This window comes from Triturus cristatus, chromosome 4_2 (genome assembly GCF_964204655.1).
Source record: "Triturus cristatus chromosome 4_2, aTriCri1.1, whole genome shotgun sequence".
In the NCBI taxonomy this organism is placed as follows: domain Eukaryota; kingdom Metazoa; phylum Chordata; class Amphibia; order Caudata; family Salamandridae; genus Triturus; species Triturus cristatus.
In genome coordinates, this window is record NC_140586.1 from 636776259 (window position 1) to 636794546 (window position 18288).

Consider the following 18288-nt stretch of genomic DNA (forward strand, 5'->3'; position numbering starts at 1 on the left):
GAATATTACACCATATCGAGTCACACTAAAGGCAGGAGTGGTGCTACCACGAATGCGACAATACAAGTTACCACCAGATGCTGTAGTGGCTTTACTGCAAATCATTGACGAGCTCATTGCCCAAGGAGTAGTTGTGGAAACAGACTCCAATGTATGTAATTCACCGATAATTCCGATTCTTAAACGAACAGATCCAAAGGCCCCGCCAGTCTATCGATTGGTTATTGATCTGCGCGAGTTAAACAAATGCATTGTGCCACAATTCCCTGTGGTCCCAGATATCTCGTCATTACTGACAGCTATTGATTCCGAAGCAACATTCTTTACTGTAATTGATCTCAAGAATGCTTTTTTCAGCGTCCCAATAGATCCGGAAAGCCAATATTTGTTCGGATTTAGTTTAAATGGACGTAGCTTTAAATTCTCACGCGCACCTCAAGGATTTACAGAAAGCCCCAGCATCTATAGCCAAGCACTGAAACGAGAACTAGATAGTATCCACATGCCAGTTAACACTGCTCTGCTCCAATACGTCGATGATTTGCTGATCACCGCAAGAAGCGAACCAGAATGTGAAAAAGCATCACTGACAGTTTTAAAATTTCTAGCCGAAAAGGGGCACAAGGTGTCCCCTTCTAAGCTGCAATTCTGTGTCCAGCGAGTTGTTTATCTTGGACACTCGCTGTCCAAGGAGGGAAGGCAGCTTACACCCGACCGCATTCAGTTAATAGCTAACATGCCAAAGCCCAAGACACAAAAGGAAGTACGGGCTTTCATAGGCCTCACTTCATACTGTAGACAGTGGATCCCTCAGTATGCATTTCTAGCAAAACCACTCATTCAGTTGACAACACAGGAGGCAGCCACATCGACTGTTCTCCCTTGGACTCAGGAACATACACAAGCTTTTGAAAGCTTAAAGAAAGTTTTATGTCAAGCACCTGTTTTAGCAACGCCATGTTACAGAAAACAGTTTACACTCTTTGTTACAGAACGCGAAGGTACTGCCTTGTCAGTACTCACACAGGAACAAGCAGGAGCACACAAACCATGTGCTTATTTTTCTAGTACATTAGATCCCGTAGCTCAGGCTTTGCCTGCATGCCTAAAATCAGTGGCAGCGACAGCTTTAGCAATCAGACAAAGCGATGCCATAGTGTTAGGACATCCATTGACAGTTCAAGTACCACACGCAGTAGAGGTTCTTGTAAATAGAACGCAAACACAACACTTGACTATAGCGCGACTTACAGGGTACGAACTTACATTGTTTCAGCCACACATAGAAATCAGACGCTGTAACACATTGAATCCTGCCACACTTTTACCAGTAACCGGAACAGACCCACTAGCTCATGACTGTATTGAAGTTATTACTATAACGACAAAACCCAGACAAGACTTAACCGATGTCCCATTGTCAGATCCAGACCTGACATTGTATGTAGATGGTTCATGTATGAGAACAAGTACAGGAGAGTTAGTGGCTGCTTACGCAGTCACAACAGATACTGAAGTCATTGAAACTAATCGTATAAATACTTTGTCAGCTCAAGCCGCAGAGCTCATCGCTCTGACACAAGCCTGTATTCAAGCCACGAATAAAAAAGTCAACATATACACTGATTCACGTTATGCATTCGGAGTTGTACATGACTTCGGCGTGCTGTGGCGAGAGAGAGGTTATTTAACTTCCCACGGTGCCCACATTCAGCACGGACCCCTCATTCATGCTTTATTAGATGCAATACATCGACCCACTGCAATATCAATTATGAAATGTAAGGCTCATACGAAGGTTACTGATATCATTTCCCAAGGCAATGATCTAGCCGACAGAACAGCTAAACAGACTGCTCAAACTCAAACCCCCGACATGACAAAGACAATAGTCCCGATGCCGACACATTGTATGACAGTTAAAGATCCTACTCTTGACGTAATTGACATACAGACACATGCTACACAAGACGAAATAAAGAAATGGACTGAATTAGGAGGGATCCAAACGGACCAGGGATGGATGATGAAGGAAAAGTCTGTGTGGTTCCTTCCTGATTCAATGGTCCAAGTTATAATTAACACTACACATAGTCCAGCACATCTCGGAGAAAAAGCTATGCTAGACAGCATTCAACACATTTGGTTCAATAAACATTTACGAGCAGCAGCAAAGCAAAAAGTCCGTACCTGTATGATCTGTTGTCAGTTTAACCCAGGAAAAAGCGTTCCCGTAGAACAGGGTGGATTTCATCCTCCTGATCACCCTTTTGAAGTGCTCCAGATGGATTATATCCAGATGGAACGATGTCGAGGATTCAAATACGTTCTCGTAGTCGTCTGCGCTCTGTCCCGTTGGACGGAGGCATACCCGGTTTCAGATTACACTGCCCCGACTACTGCCAAACAGTTGGTTCGAGAATTCTTCCCACGATACGGTTTACCACGTGTTGTCTACTCAGATAACGGCCAGCCGTTCTCATCCGAATTAATGAAACATGTTTCACTTCTGTTAGGATATCAGTGGAAATTCCACTGTGTCCGACACCCCGAGGCAGCAGGTCTCGTAGAAAGACATAACCAGATACTGAAAATCAGATTGTCCAAAATATGCAGAGAGAAAGGTGTCGACTGGGTAGTAGCGTTACCAGTTGCACTCTTTTACATGAGAATGGTAGCACACTCTCGAACAGGGCTATCCCCGTATGAGGTGATCTTCGGCAGACCACCAAATATGTGGGGGACGCCTATACCACGCAAAATAACTGATGTTGACTGTAATATGCTGACAGATTACTTGGCTTCCTTGATGTCTGCACTACAATCTTGTCGTTCACAGGTTGCTGCAGCATTTCCCGACAACACTGAGGTGAAACCCCATGACGTAGTTCCGGGTGATATCGTATTTGTGAGAAATTTCGACCGAAAGACTCAGCTGGAGCCCAGGTGGAAGACACCCAAGTTGGTTCTGCTGACCACAAGAACAGCCGTGAAGATCGAGGGCCGCAAGGGCTGGATTCATTCAAGTCATATCAAGAAATTTCATGGACAATCCTCGGATATAGACATTGTGCCCTGCACTCCCTCACAGACTGATTCAAAACTTCCTGTGGTTGAAAAAACTGAAACCGAACTCTATAAAGTTAAATTGAGGCCTAGAACGTCAGACGATTTGATTGTTTAAGTCCTCTCCTAGGTGAAGCGGTTGAATCTGTCTCTGACATGTATCCTCTAGACCTGAATCATGGACAGTCGCGAAAAATGATGAAACGACAGGCGTATTGTAAATCACTGCGTAGCCATTGCATAGTGACATTAATAATCTTGTTTTTCTTGAGTCTTTTAATAATTACTGCAAGCATATTGTTGCACATATATTACCCTATTTCTAGACATGTTTATAATGTTACTGCTGAACATTCTTTTAGTGACTTACCTCCGCATGAATTATCTTATAGACTTGCGCTGCGCAATAACACTTTCATTAGTATGTTACATCATTCCCATCAGACTAGTAATGCCACCAATTGTTGGGTGTGTGGTCGGCTCCCTCCCTATCAGAATTATGAAGGAGTCCTGCCATTCTTTCCACATCCGTTTACACATAATGGCTCCTGTGGAGCATGGTTTAGTTTAATCAATTCCATAGACTCAGACACAGCTGTTTACCAAGATCAGTGGGTATGGGGAAATCTGAACCTAGTTTTACTCAAGGTCTGCTACCCTGACAAGGAGGGTCGCCCCAAAAGAACAGGAACTGATCTAGAAAATGAAGTATATGGATTAGGTAATTTTACACCTAATCCCATGATTCTAAATGTCATATCCGAAGTTGAACTAGTCTTACCGACCATGTCAGTATTCCCAGCAAAAGGGGAATTATGTGTAAGAAAGGTTGGTTCCATACATATGGGCCATAGTAAATGCACTACTATAGTAGAATTCAGTGATCAAGGCAAATCTTCATTTAGAGCTTATCACCACTCCTACTTTATATGTGGTCAGACTGCATATATGCGTCTACCTCTAGATTGGGATGGTACCTGCTACATTGCATTCCTTTTGCCACCTGTTTTTCTAGCTCCTCCGGATTATTACAGAAATATTCATTTAGTACACAACAGAGAGCGGAGAGATCTCCCAATTGTCGATTACACTGAAACAGCATGGGAAAAATACACAGATTTCAATAAAGGCATCTTTCCCTATATAGGTACTGTTACTAATAGTAAACTGATACGTAGATTAACTAGAACCCTTGAAGCAGTAGTGAATGAAACTATTTCCGCCCTAGGCAATTTAACAGAAGAGCAGTCTGCTATGCGGATTGTTGTGCTTCAAAATCGTCTTGTCCTCGACGTCATCCTGGCTGATAGGGGCGGAGCTTGTAGGGTCATCGGATCAAGCTGCTGCGTATTCATACCAGAAAATTCGCCATCAGTATATAAAGCCATAACTCGCCTTCATAAGATCGTAAACCAGATACACCAGAACCCAGGCACTTGGACTTGGTCCAGTTGGTTTTGGAGTGTGATATCAGCCTGGGGATGGAGAGTTCTATCCTTCCTAGGTATTGGCCTTCTCATACTATTCAGTTGCTGTCTATGTCTACAATGTGGACCAGCGATCTGTGGTCTGTGTGCCACATCGTGTATTCCACCACCAAGATTTCATTCGTCACGGAAGAAGAAAGAAGAACAAATGATGTTATATGAACAGATCAATGGATTAATGAAGATTGATATCTCTTAACGGGCAAGTAGGGGACAAGGAGGGAATGTGGAAATATGGATTTTTCTGGTCAGTTATGTCCCCTATCTTGGACCCCAACGGTTCTATGTGCATGTCACAAGTACATGTATGTTCCCTCCAGTTCCAGTTATGAAGACGCAAATACATGTGCGTCCACCGTCAACATGTCCTCTGTCAGATCCGCCATGAATAGGCCGGATATTCCATTCCTAAGTACGAAAGGCCACCGGCTTTATATGGTTCACTTATGCCATTTTACAGTCCAGGCAAGTAGGCCCAGATTCTGTCATCAAACTCTTCTTGCTTTCTGCCTCTGAAAGCTCCAGTTCGAGCCTGCATCTGTGACCATGAACTTTGTCTCATTCTCTGCGCGGCTCACGAAGCCTGACATCAGCCTATTCTCTGCCAAGAACTGTATTTCACCTTCGAATTATCTGCTTCCCCCTCAGCCGATGCATTCCTGCCTAGTAGTTTAAGTAAACATTCTTCCAGTTACCAAGCAAAAGGCCCGGCTTCTCTGTCCTCATGCAAGTAATTCATAGCCCTGTTACCATGGAATATTTCTACCCCCTCGCATTTAGTGTAGACACTTAGACGCTTGTACACGCACACACAGTCAGTATAGAACAGATTCTGTCCGAGAGTCCTTCTTTTATGGATAACATAGTTCTTTAAACATAGGATGTTAGATATGATTTGGGATTAGGTTGACTTGACCCCCCAGACTTCTTGTCTCCACATGTAGAGCTAAATGTCAAGTCCCCTTCACCCCCTAGTTACACGTCAATTACACGTCATGCTGCTGCGCGCGCATCTATGCCAAGTATTATCTTATAGATCCACCTACATGTGACATCATAACCAATTACGTTCCTTTTTACTCCTTGTTCCACCCATTTTTGGTTACGCAGACAAATCGTCATTTTTCCTTATCAATTGTTACGCCTACTGTATTCGCTTCATTGTAATGTATGATCTATAAAAGTCATTTCATGTCAATAATGTATGTACTTCACTTCCTGAACCCCCGTGGTGATGGAACTTGGAGCAACCGATTATAATCGATTATTGGAATAAAGCCCATTCCGAACCTCTAATACCACGGATTCTGCCTCTCATTTTACTGAGCTATTTTATTATGTTTCTGTATCAAATTCAGTCCAGGTAAAGGAATTTTATTTACCACAGAGTGTCAGTGTGCATTGTGCAGTTTTCAACGTTCTGTGTCCTGAGGCAGCATGCACTGTGACATCAGAACTCAATATTACAGTGAGTGCGCAATAGTGACTGTAATAAAATATATATGCTTGAGTTGACGGCAGCCGCAGGCCTTTCAAGAATTCAATGAAATGGTTTAAAAATGTACAAAGCTGAAATTAGAAAGTAATTATTAAGTGCTAAACCCTCTCAATTGCAAGACTGCGTAAAAATTGATGTAGTTCAGAAACAAGTAACATGAAGCAGTTATTACGGTAAGGACTCACTTCGTGAAATGGACGGCGCTCTTCGTATGTATGTGGGTGTACCTCCCAGCTTCCCACGCACACATCATGTTGTGTGACTGCTCGTATAACAAACACATCAAGTTGGTTGGACTCTCTGGAGGATCTGTAATAACAAAGAATAAATAATGTTCAAGAGACAGGAGTTTGAAATATAAAAACATAGTTCACTCCTTTCATGTATGTTTGTTTTGTGTGGAGCCATGCAGGGGGAGGTCCATATGATAACTATTGCTGTGCCACCATCACCTCTCCTTTGTGATGTTATTTGTACTGCCACAAACAGGGACAGGTGTTGTGGCGCCCAGAGCCACTTTGTGCCTATGGATGAGGGGAACGCACACCACTAACTTAGCCTAATGTGCGTTCTGGGGCCACATTGCCTATTTTTCACTGGGATATCACTCGTGGAAATGCTGACAATTGTCACATGGTTGCTAAATTCACTTGGGTGTGGGACTCACAAACCTTTTACGTATAACCTTTCACCCATGACCTTTCACGCCTGATCTATATAACATTTTCAGGTTTGTGCCTGCTAAGCATGTTTAACTACCTCGTTTTATTAACTATTTTATATGATATGTAAATATATCGTGACATAATATACTTCCTAGTAAATTGCATGTATTGTTTACCGAGAAATGCCTTTGTAGATCATGCTGATCCAGCAGACTTAAAGAACTTCAGGCCTATCTCACTCCTTCCAGTCCCTGCTAAAGTACTGGAGAAGGAAGTTCAAATACAGTTGGCTGAATTCTTGGAGTCAAACAAACTCCTTCACGACTCACAGTCTGGCTTTAGGACAGGCTACAGTACCGAGACAGCCTTACTAGAAGTGGCAGAAACAGTAAGGGAGACGATAGGACCAAGGGAACTGTGCGATGTTAGTGCTGCTGGATTTATCCGCAGCATTCGACACGGTGTCACATCAGATCCTCCTAGAAAGACTTGCCGCTCTGGGAGTGACAGGAACCACCCTGAAATGGTTCCGCTCCTTCTTGGAGGGACGTTCCCAGAAAGTGCTCCTGCACCCGTATGTGTCCTCTTCCACCCCTTTGACATCTGGAGTTCCACAAGGCTCGGCCTTGAGCCCCTCCCTTTTTAATGTCTATTTAGCTCCGCTGGCCCCTATAATCGAACAACTAGGGGTGAAAGTCATTTCTTATGCGGACGACACGCAGCTTGTGTTCTCCTTTAGGGAACACTCGGAGGCTGCATTTACTAACTTCAGGAGATGCCTACGGAAAGTGGCCTCTTGGATGAATGACAATTAAATGAAGCTAAATGCAGAAAAAACGGAGATACTCTTTTTTAACCAACCTTCCCCCCCCCATCCCAGAACTCTGGTGGCCTGCGGAACTGAACCCCCCTCCGGTGCCAGCAACCTCAGTTAGGAATCTGGGATTTAAATTCGATGCCAATCTGTCAGGCAAATCCCAGATTGGCCAGGTCTCGGCCGCCTGTTTTTGGAAGCTAAAAGCCCTGAGAAGATTCCTGAAGCTAATACCAATCAGCTGTAGAAAGTCAGTAGTCCATGCATTGGTTATCTCCCAGCTGGACTATGCGAACAGTCTCTATCTTGGTATGCCAGAGTATCTTGTCAGAAAGCTGCAGGTTATACAAAACGCGGCAGCAAGACTGATTAGGAATGTCCCTTTTCGCCATCACATTTCGCCACATCTCCGGAGCCTTCACTGGCTACCTGTAAAAAGACGCATTGAATTTAAGGCTTTAACCTTGGCCTTCAGAGCATCTCGAGACTTGGGCCCAATATACCTTAAGAAAAGACTTCAGAAATACCATCAATCTAGGGCTCTTTGCTCGAATCATCAGGAGTTACTGGTAATCCCTCATTTAAAAAAATCTAGGATTGGCGGCAGGACCTTCTCGGTAAGAACAACCATGTTATGGAACTCTATGCCAGAACATCTGGGTAAATCCACATCAGAACGGGTTTTCAGGAAAAACCTGAAAACATGGCTGTTCGACCGGATTTAGTACCTTTCAGCGACCTAACGATTTTCTGCTCTTCTGCCAGCGCCGGGACACCTCCGTTGGAGGTAGCTGTGCGCTCTACAAATGACAGTAATAATAATAATAATAATAGATAACCTGTTTCCCTACTATTATAGGCCTGCATTTACTTTTGTTTTGTAGGCCTGTTTTCCTTAATGGGAATTGGTTCTAATGATTAGCCTCTAAAAGTGTCTAAAGCTCATGATGGGTGGTTACCATGCCCGCTGTTGCTCTGCCTATGATAAATGATCACCATGGTACCTCACCAAGCAATGAGTGTCTCTCCTTTCTGGTGTTTTTTCTTGATGGGAATGCTATAAGACCTGTCTAGCAAGAGTGGAAAGAGGCTTCATTACAGAGAGAACTGAGGACTAGATGGATCAAGTCCTTTTGTGGTCACCAACCCTGTGATGATCAAAATCACACGGTTTGTGACCACAAAAGGTTTCACAATGCATAATAGACCTTTTATGGGCCCACCATCATATGAACACCATTGAGATGGACCAACGTGCTGCAGTTGCAAACCATTGATCGTTTACAAGCCTTCCGAGTGGTGGTGGCACATGTTTCAAAAAGGGTAAGCTGTCCTGTAGGGAACAACTCCACTTCGGGAATCATCCTGGTAGCTCCTGAGGAGCAGGCAGTGGTCCAGAGGCGGATGCAACTGTAGGAATGGAGGTCTGCTGTGACTTTCAAGTCACATCCTGCATTTACAGTCAATCATAGGGGATTGCAAATTGCGACCTGTGTAATTAATGCTTGTTAGATAGCTCTTTTTGTGACACCCTTGTGTTTCTAGTTGCAATTACATAGTTTGCATAGCAAATTGCATTCACAGTCGGAAACTGGTTGGTGCACAAAGTGCACCTCTCTGGCTACCACCTCTCTGGCTTGTCAATGGGATTACTCCATCTGGTCCTGACTTCCTATTTCGAAGGACATTTGTACTAAGTAGTCCAATATGGAATACTGCAAGATGCAGACTCGACGGCTGTACAACTGTTTGCATGGAGGTTTTACATTCCATTCCACAGAAAACAAGACTGTTAATTAGCCGCCTGTACAATGTTTTTGTAATATTCAACCATTTAGCAAACACTTGTCTTAACACCCTAATAATTCTAGTAATCATGGGCAGGGGAGAGTAAGCTCAGGATCGGACTCTAGCAAAATAACCCTACTAAATGTCTTGCAGGTTCTGCTGTTCCTCTATATGTAACCACTACATGAGTAAAGACCATAGGTGAGTTTGTGAGATACATGTACAGTCGCCAAGATTTACTGGACCAGCTGTTAAATATATACCCACCAAAAATCGACCAGGTTTGTTCCAAGACACCGTGAAAAGGCAGCTCTATGCAAGCTATTGGCCATTTTAAGCAATTCGATATACTTATACACTCAGCTCAAAGTAGGCAACACTTTGAAGCTTGTTTCATGGTACTTAAAAATGCTGCTCCATACTCTGTTATCGTCGCCTTGAAAGCATAGTATGAGGACTGCATTGCTTACAGATATACTTTCTGAAATAAGAAGGATGCTAAATGATTCCTACTTGGCTCTAAAAAGGCCTCTAACAAGGAAATACAAAGACTCAGACTACTCTTTACAACAATATAACAATTCATAGATGCACTTGTATGGACACTGCATCCAGTTCTTGATCAGGCACTGGTAAATTATTTTATGGAAAGGTGTAGCAGTCTGAAATGCTAGCATTGCAGCACAGGCATCTTTCCTACTGGCACAGATCGAAGGAACCTTCTACATAGAGTCCACTTTACAACCTGGTAATGGTTGAATTGTTAATTTGTTGTTTAACAGAGGACCTATCTGTGTTCGCAGCAGCCATACACTGAAACAGATTGGAATTCTCATGGCCGATTTTATATATAAGCCCCTTTTGAATGTAATAGCGTGGTTCCTCCTCCCCCAGTAGTCGCACTCAAGTCCGTCCACACGCTACTTACCCACTCACGCAATGAACATCATGAGGAGTCAGAGCGCTGAGGGTTCTCGAGGGTTGCCAGATGCCGGACGCTGAGTGTGACATACCAAGTCGCGCCAGTCATGCTGGGTTGCCGTGCCTTGTAATCTCAATGGCAGACATTACCCAAAGAAGCCTGATACACCTGTGATGCACCTGCGATACACAGGGGAGAGAGAGGCACCAACCCACGAAGGGCAAAAAGCAGACTAGAGGCGGGCAGTGCTGACTCTTGCTTTCGGGTCCGTCTATCCTCCAGCATTGTAACTGGGTTGGCTGTTGCGGGCAGGATGCTGCAGTTCCGTTGTTGGTAGAGCCAGTGCTGTCACCTCCCCACCCGTTGGAGCTACTGCACCTGGTGTGCTATATGTAGGCACATTCTTGGATTGTGCAGCAGGTCGTGCAGCAGGAGGCTACAAGCGGCAAGTGGTGGTGGCTGCAACGGTGCTGCTAACAAGGCTGTTTGGTTTTCTGCTCTTTGGGAGATCTTCACTCTCCCTCACTCTTTTCTTCTGCTGCAGTGGCCCCAGCCCATTATGACTATTGCAACATACCTGCTCGTTTGAGGATTTGCATTCTTCTTGAATGAGTGGTCGTGTGGGTGGAGGCAACAAAGAGGACCAGGCCGGGACAGGGGAGGAGGTACGTGGCTAACATTGGTTTAATCCATTTACGTCACATGGTTGTGTTGATGCTGCTGCTTCTTGGCTGTTTCCATCAATATTTTTGGACTGCACCCTGCTGCCTCCACCAGGATTTGATGTTGGTACATTCTGTATCTACTGTCTCTACTGCTGAATGGTCCTGCCCAACTGCTGAATCGCTGGATTGATGCTCTGACCTAATCCTGCATGACTTGCATGACCTGGCCTGTTTTTGTACGTGTGGCGTGACTTTCCATCTTACAGTGGGGCTAAGTTCGTCTTTGTGTTACATCAATTAAATAGCAAGATCTCATTTTTTGCCGAACTGACAGAGCCTGCTTGGGGGTCGTATGGGGTTGCGACTCAGCTGCGACACAGTGATTAGAGATCTTTGGAAAGCTGTTAACCTTGTAATACCAAGCAAAACCAAAGGGGATGATGGACGGAGTGTTGAACATTGCAAGCACTCACCCCCAGTCAACTGAACTGGGATTAATCCATCATCATTCTTTAGCTCACTCCGCCATCCCAGTTCAGACATGGCCATATGCAAATCAGTCTGTCCCTGTGCCTTATGGGAACAGTCCAGCCCGAACTGCCAAGCCATATCTTCCCTGGACCGGAAACAAGCATCCTGGGACCGGTTTCTGGCTAATCAGCTATCATCAGCCAGGCTAGCTTGAATCCAGTGGCAAAGTGAGCAAGGGACCCACGTCTGGGCATACCCTGCCAACTTAGGGCGAACAAAGCAAAACCAAAGGGGATGATGGACGGAGTGTTGAACATTGCAAGCACTCACCCCCAGTCAACTGATCTGGGTTTAATCCATCATCATTCTTTAGCTCAGTCCACCACCCCAGTGGCCATATGCAAATTAGTCTGACCTTGTGCCTCATGGGAACAGTCCTGGGGTGAATGTATGACATTGTTCTGCATTCTGTCCATCAACTGTTGTTTTTGCATTTGTCACCCCGAGTGGGAAGGGTATGCCCAGACGTGGGTCCTGTGCTCTCCATGACACTGGAATCAAGCTATCCTGGCTGAAGAGGGGGGAAACCCCAAAACCGGTCCTAGGATGCTTGTTTCCAGTCCAGGGAGGACCTGGCTTGGCAGTTCGGGCTGGACTGTTCCCATGGGGCACAGGGTCAAGACTGATTTGCATATGGCTGGGTTCAAACTGGAACGGCATGGTGAGCAAAAAAACGATGGATTTAGGCCCAGATCTCTGTACTGGGGTGAATGTATGACATCGTTCTGCATTCTGTCCATCAACTGTTGTTTTTGAATTTGTCACCCCGAGTGGGACGGGTATGCCCAGATGTGGGTCCCGTGCTCTCCATACCACTGGAATCAAGCTATCCTGGCAGAAGAGCGGTGAAACCCTGAAACCGGTCCTAGGATGCTTGTTTCCAGTCCGGGGAGGACCTGGCTTGGCAGTTCGGGCTGGACTGTACCCATGAGGCACAGGGTTAAGACTGATTTGCATATGGCTGGGTTCAAACTGGAACGTCATGGTGAGCAAAAAACTATGGATTTAGGCCCAGATCGCTGTCCTGGGTGAATGTATGACATTGTTCTGCATTCTGTCCATCAATTGTTGTTTTTGCAACCTTGTAATACCCCCTTTATTAATTTTTAAAGTTATTTGGGGTCCCCTGGATTCTCCCAAAGAATATTTCAATCAGGGTCATGGCAAGGGCAAATTGGAACCAGCAAGGGGCAGCGCTGTGAAAAACCCTCGCCCTGATACCCCATTAGACTCTTTTTTGGTACGAGCAGTCTGTGTCATCAACAAGAAGATCAAGTTGGCTGAGAGGCATTTATCTCTCGACATGGGAGAGAGGCCCAGCTTTGTCACGCACTGGCTAGAGCCATTAACTGATGCCCCAAAGTTTGTCCCTGAGGTTACCTCTGCAGAGTGTGCCAACAGAACTACCCCCAAAGGCCTTAATTAATACTTCTTCAATGTTGGACAAGGAGCTATCTGCTGCTGCTCTAGATTCACTCACATCACTCCAATCCCTTAGTCCTTATGAGCCTTCCGCGAGGAAGAGGAGGAAGACTAAAGCAGGAGTCACTACTGGTTCATCAAAAAATCAGGGCTTCCCACTTGTCTCTTTAGTAGCACCCATAGAGCTCAGAGTACCCGGAGACCTGCAAAACATTTAGGGTCAACCATTAATCCTGAAGCAATAGGGGTTGGTCCCACGCAAATATGGGAATCTATCTCGGAAAAAGTTAATATCCTAATTGCATCCATAATTTCAACCCTTGTAGATAGGATAAGCTCATTGGAAGGGATTATCCGGGAGCTATCCCACAACCTGAACCATTCCCTAAAACCAGCAGGTATTTCCTCTTATCCATCCACCCAGGCACCTATTGGCGATGGAACCAGCGTCATTATTATCAATAATTGTAAAGTTGCCCAGCCACACCCATCTTCTCGACCTCCTTACCAGTTACAAGCACAGGGTTAGTAGCTGTTCCCCCTCTTAGCAACACTTTAGCAGGACATGGGACCAAGAGGCCAATGGGTCCCCTCATGGTAATTGTAGTGTCTCTAACATGAATAAGATGAAACCAAGCAGTTTCTTGAACGCAGGTCCGGTTTATTCACCTCAGCCATCAACAGCAAACACGTGTTAAAAACTATTCCCAAGTTTGAACAAATTCACCATTCTGTGGACCTGCCACCTCAATGTTGCCCTTATGTAGCGGTTATGGTGGGAAAGCCACCTCTGGCAGCTGACAAAGAGGAATCATATCCAGAAATGTAAAACAAGGTCTGTCGTTGGCTTTCACAGAACACTACATTCACTATGACTGAATACAAAGATCTATTATTGGTCAGGAGAATCGGGTGGATTGGTTTCTCGCAGAAATCATCTAAGGGGGACTGTATAATCATTAATTGTAGGTACCTTGAATTTGCGGACCAGCTGATCGATTCTAGGTCCTGTTGGGGTCAGGGTCTGGGTTAGGTTGTGTGCACTCCTCAATCAGAATTGTGCCTTTGGGTTTGTTTTGCAGACCAAGACCAATGAGTCCGCCCTACCAATCTGGACAACTGGAAAGGAGGGAAGGAAGAAATCATTGCCCAGAGCTTTTGGATGTTTCACACATTACTACTTCTAACAGATATTTACCACTCACAGGCCTGAATACCAATGATTGACTTGTATGCTCTGGGGAGGCACAGAGGGACTTTGGTACTTTGTTCAATGGAGATGTTAAAACTGGTCAAGAGTCCGTCACGATTTTCTTACAAGTGGAATCCAAATCAACCTCACCAAAAGCTCCTTGCCCTGACGTTTTGTTGCAGCAAAATGAGCTTCACAATACTGACTTAGTAAAATCTGCTCCTCCCTGTGCTTCCAGTGGACATGATTTTATTGCCTTGTCACCTTCTTCCATCAATCTTGTTACTTGAAACCTAGCTGGTATAAAAAACAAACTGATTTGTCCTGAATGGTGTAGCTTTGTGGACCGGTTTGAGTTGTGCATGTTCCAGGAAACATGGGCTATCCAGCCACAATATCGGCCTGAGTTTGTTTGATTATGATCGACCTGCCTTGTTTTCAGGGAAGGGTAGATCATCGGGAGGGCTTGCAACTTGCCTAAAAACTACCTTGGCCTGTACTTTTAAGTTGATTGATCTTGGGTAACCTTACGTGCTATGTGTGCATTTGCAATTCCCAGTTGATTTTTCATTATGGTTGTATAATGTCTATTGTCAACATGAGGGAAATACACCTGGTTTACCAGTTATTGATGTAATTAACGAGCACCTCTCATCTCTTCTGGTAGATGCCTATAGAATTGTGGTGTGATTTTAATTGCAATTTTGAACCTCTTGGTATTTTCATTGAAACACTTAGTTAAGCCTGGGCAAAGCACTACGCTACGCTCGCGTAGTTTGCGAAGTTTGCGTTACTTCGCACTACGCGAATTGCACGTAGCACAGTGCAAACACGCATAGCGTAGTGCAGCGGTCATTTTTTGCTTGCTCGCGGTCCTCAAGTGCAAGTTGGCGACCGCGAGCAAGCAAAATGACATCCTGGCGAGACTTTTTCCTCATTCGCGATCAGCAACATCAAGTTGCCCATCGCGAGCGTGGAAAATAAACCTCCCGGCGAGATCAGGTTTCTCATTGCGAGTGGTCGCGTATGCCAACGACCACTCGCGATGAGAAACTACCAGTCCGCGTTGAGAAAACTGCCGCTCGAGTAAAAATCTACTCGAGCGGAAGAAAACTACAGCTCGCACTGTGCAAGATGCCGTTTTCAATGATTGAACAGTGCTGGATGCTTGTCCGCACTGTGCAATCATTGAAAACAGCATCTTGCACAGTGCAAACAGGGTACTACGCAGTTCGCGAAGTGCTACGCGTAGCTCACGTAGTGCGAAGTGCACTTTGCGTAGCTTCGCGTAGAGTTACTTCGCGATCTACGCCCAGGGTTACACTTAGTGCAGAAGAGGACAAAGGAAGAGCTATCCCAGAGCTCACACTCAAACCTATAAAAATGGTCAATATTCAGCTGTGCAAATAAATACTCTGACCCTCAATAATGGTATTCGAGCCTGCATTGGGAGGACACCATCAGACAAATTAGGGAAGACTACTTTTAATCGGCAAGGTGAGGCTAGGCGTATTGACTATATTTTGATAGATGTCAGGCTGTAGCTGCGGGTAATTGACATGGAGGTGATATCTAGGCAGGATAGCGATCACAATGCTTTAAATCTCTCCCTAACCCCAGTGGGCCCTAGCATTGCACCACATGACCTAGAACCCCTTGATAGAAGGCTTCTCCCATCTAGTAATAGACGTAGGCTGAGATGAAAGGAGGGAATGCATTTGCCGCTCTGGTACGGGTGACCCTTTCTGATATTCACAATACCCTATTTCACACCATAAAATATCTTTTATTGGTAGAAGCTAGTACTCTGACTAAACAGGTTTATGTGGCCAAATGGTACAACAAAGCATTTTGATTAGCCACGCAGGCTCTAATGGATGCTATTAGGCGAGACTATAGCAACCATTCAACAAGCCAGAGCCTTGTACAAAGTTCCACTGGGCGGGGTAAAAGAGACCGTGAGAAGGCCAAATGGGGGGCGCTAATGGCTGCAACCAAGGGAAAAGACCATTGTACCTTCTGGCAACTAGTGGCTGACAAGGGCCTAGATTGTTCGTATCAGCATCCCCCCCAGAGCCTTGAGACCCTCACGGGTATGTAGTCAGTGCGCTTTACAAATGCTATGATTGATTGATTGATTGATTCGGCTCCACTGTGTAGTAACATAGCGGCTGATACTTGGATTGAACATTTTACAAGCCTTTAAGCCCAAGATGGGGGAAGGGATGAGGGGGGCCCTGCTGCGAACTGCTGGTCCAATATTGAGCCTGACTAGAGGGGAAAATGAGGGACTGATTATGACCAATCGTGCTAAACATTTGACCATTATGGGGGAGTGGAAAAATGAGTCTCTGTCATCCAGTGTTCTCCCTTCCAATGGATCATCTCTTTGAATTGACCATGCTTTTAGTCCCATTATATTGAACGAAGTTGAGGCGGTAATAGACTGGATTACACCAGGGAAAGCACCATGGCTTGATAAGGTGCCTAGAGTCCTGCTTAAAGCTGAGAAGGTGATTCTACTTAACAACATCATGAATCGGCTTTCGTTGCCACATACGTGGCCAGGGGTCCAAAATTTTCCCAATTTGCAAGAAAGGTGAGAGGTTTTTATCCCATCAAATTACCGTCCTATTAGCCTTATCGATAGTACACAGAACCCTTTTAGCCGAATCCTGTTGAGTAGATTGGAAGCTTGAGTTGAGAAAGTCACTATACTGTCACCCCTCCAAGCAGGCTTTAGGGCTGGGACAAGCACGTTAGACCAATTGTTACAACTACAATTACTCTCCGGGAAATAGGTCACTTTGAGGGGTGGGCATTTTTACATCATTTTTGTCAACCCATGGTCGGCTTTTCAATTAGTTCCCAGGGAACACCTGTGGACAGTTTTAAACATCATGGGGTTCCCAAAATACCAAATTGATGTGATTAGGAGGCTTCATCTGGATAATTACGCCCAAATTAGGTTTGGTCCTGCGGGGGAATTGACGGATCTCATTTCAGTGACTCGGTATGTGAGAAACGTGTGTACTAGCCCCCACCTTATTTCTGCTTTATATTAACGATTTGGTCAACATGCTAGACCACTGCAAGCATGGAGCTCCACATCTGGCTAACAGGAAGGTCCCAGCCCTCCTGTACACGGGTGTCACGCTACTGGTCTTGAGATCCCCAATGGGTATTCGGAATCTTCTGAACCAGTTCGGTGTCTTCTGCAGATAGAGTGGTCTGGAGATCAATACAAGTAAGACCAAATACATGGTATTGAACCCTTGCAAGATGTCAAGATCACACCCGGTCCTCAATGGTACACAATTGGAAAGGGTCTTCATCATCCAATATCTGGGACTCACTCTCAATGAGCTATTTGGCTGGTCACCCCAGATTCATAAGTCCAAACTCCATTACAAATTTACAACTTGCAAGCCTTATGAGGTGTGGAGGTGGGGAACTCTGGGAACATAATTTCAACAATTTGGCACTGACGGAAAATCATTTCCTCTGACTCCTCTCCAACCTCCCCCCCCCCCCCCCCCAGCATTCCACTAGTGCCACTAAGCTTAGATCTTGACATCTGTCCTCTTGCCCATAGAGTGTAGCTCAGACCTTTGATGTACTGGATTTGGTCTTCAGCAGATTTACTTTTCTATCAGCTGGGCTTGGACAACATTTAGTCGGCTCTTCTGTCTTTGCATTCTACAGTAAGTGCTGACTTTGCATTCCAAAATGTTGGACTTTGTTGCTGCTCCGTATTTGGGAAGGGAGCGAATTTGCAAAAATGCAGAAAAAAACTGATAATTTGGCCCATACTACTACCATTTGTTTGTCTTATTGGATGCAAAATCTATGGTGGAGAACAAGTAATTCTGATGTCTAAAACCAAGGTCAGACTGCAAATGACCGTGATTAAGGAGATTGTTCAGCAAAGTCAAGTTGAACGATGATCTTCCGAAATTCCTTGACTATCTAGCTGTTTATTCTTTTCATTTTATACTAATTTGCCCAAAGCATGCTGCATGCTTTCCACAGGATATACATGCCAACTAAATATGAAATAAACACTAATTGGACGAAATGCACTCTCACATAAGTTTAGACATACATTTTGACACTGTAAATACTTTTAGAAAGTGGGCTTTCCAAAAAGGGGAAGCATCTCATCTCCAAAGAACAACTAAAAACAGCAGGGCATTTCCTGGTGATGTGTAGACTAAACTTTGGTAACTCCATCCTAG

At 44.8% G+C, this 18288-nt stretch overlaps 1 protein-coding gene across 1 annotated transcript in view; it reads right to left on the reverse strand.

Annotated features, from left to right (window-relative positions):
• LOC146834787 (interleukin-12 receptor subunit beta-2-like) overlaps positions 1-18288 on the reverse strand; it is a 745756-nt gene that overhangs the window by 619043 nt on the left and 108425 nt on the right. Inside the window, exon 4 of the mRNA XM_085602323.1 lies at positions 6237-6360. Within this exon, the coding sequence (XP_085458449.1) occupies positions 6237-6360 (124 nt within the window). The remainder of the gene's footprint in view (positions 1-6236; positions 6361-18288) is intronic.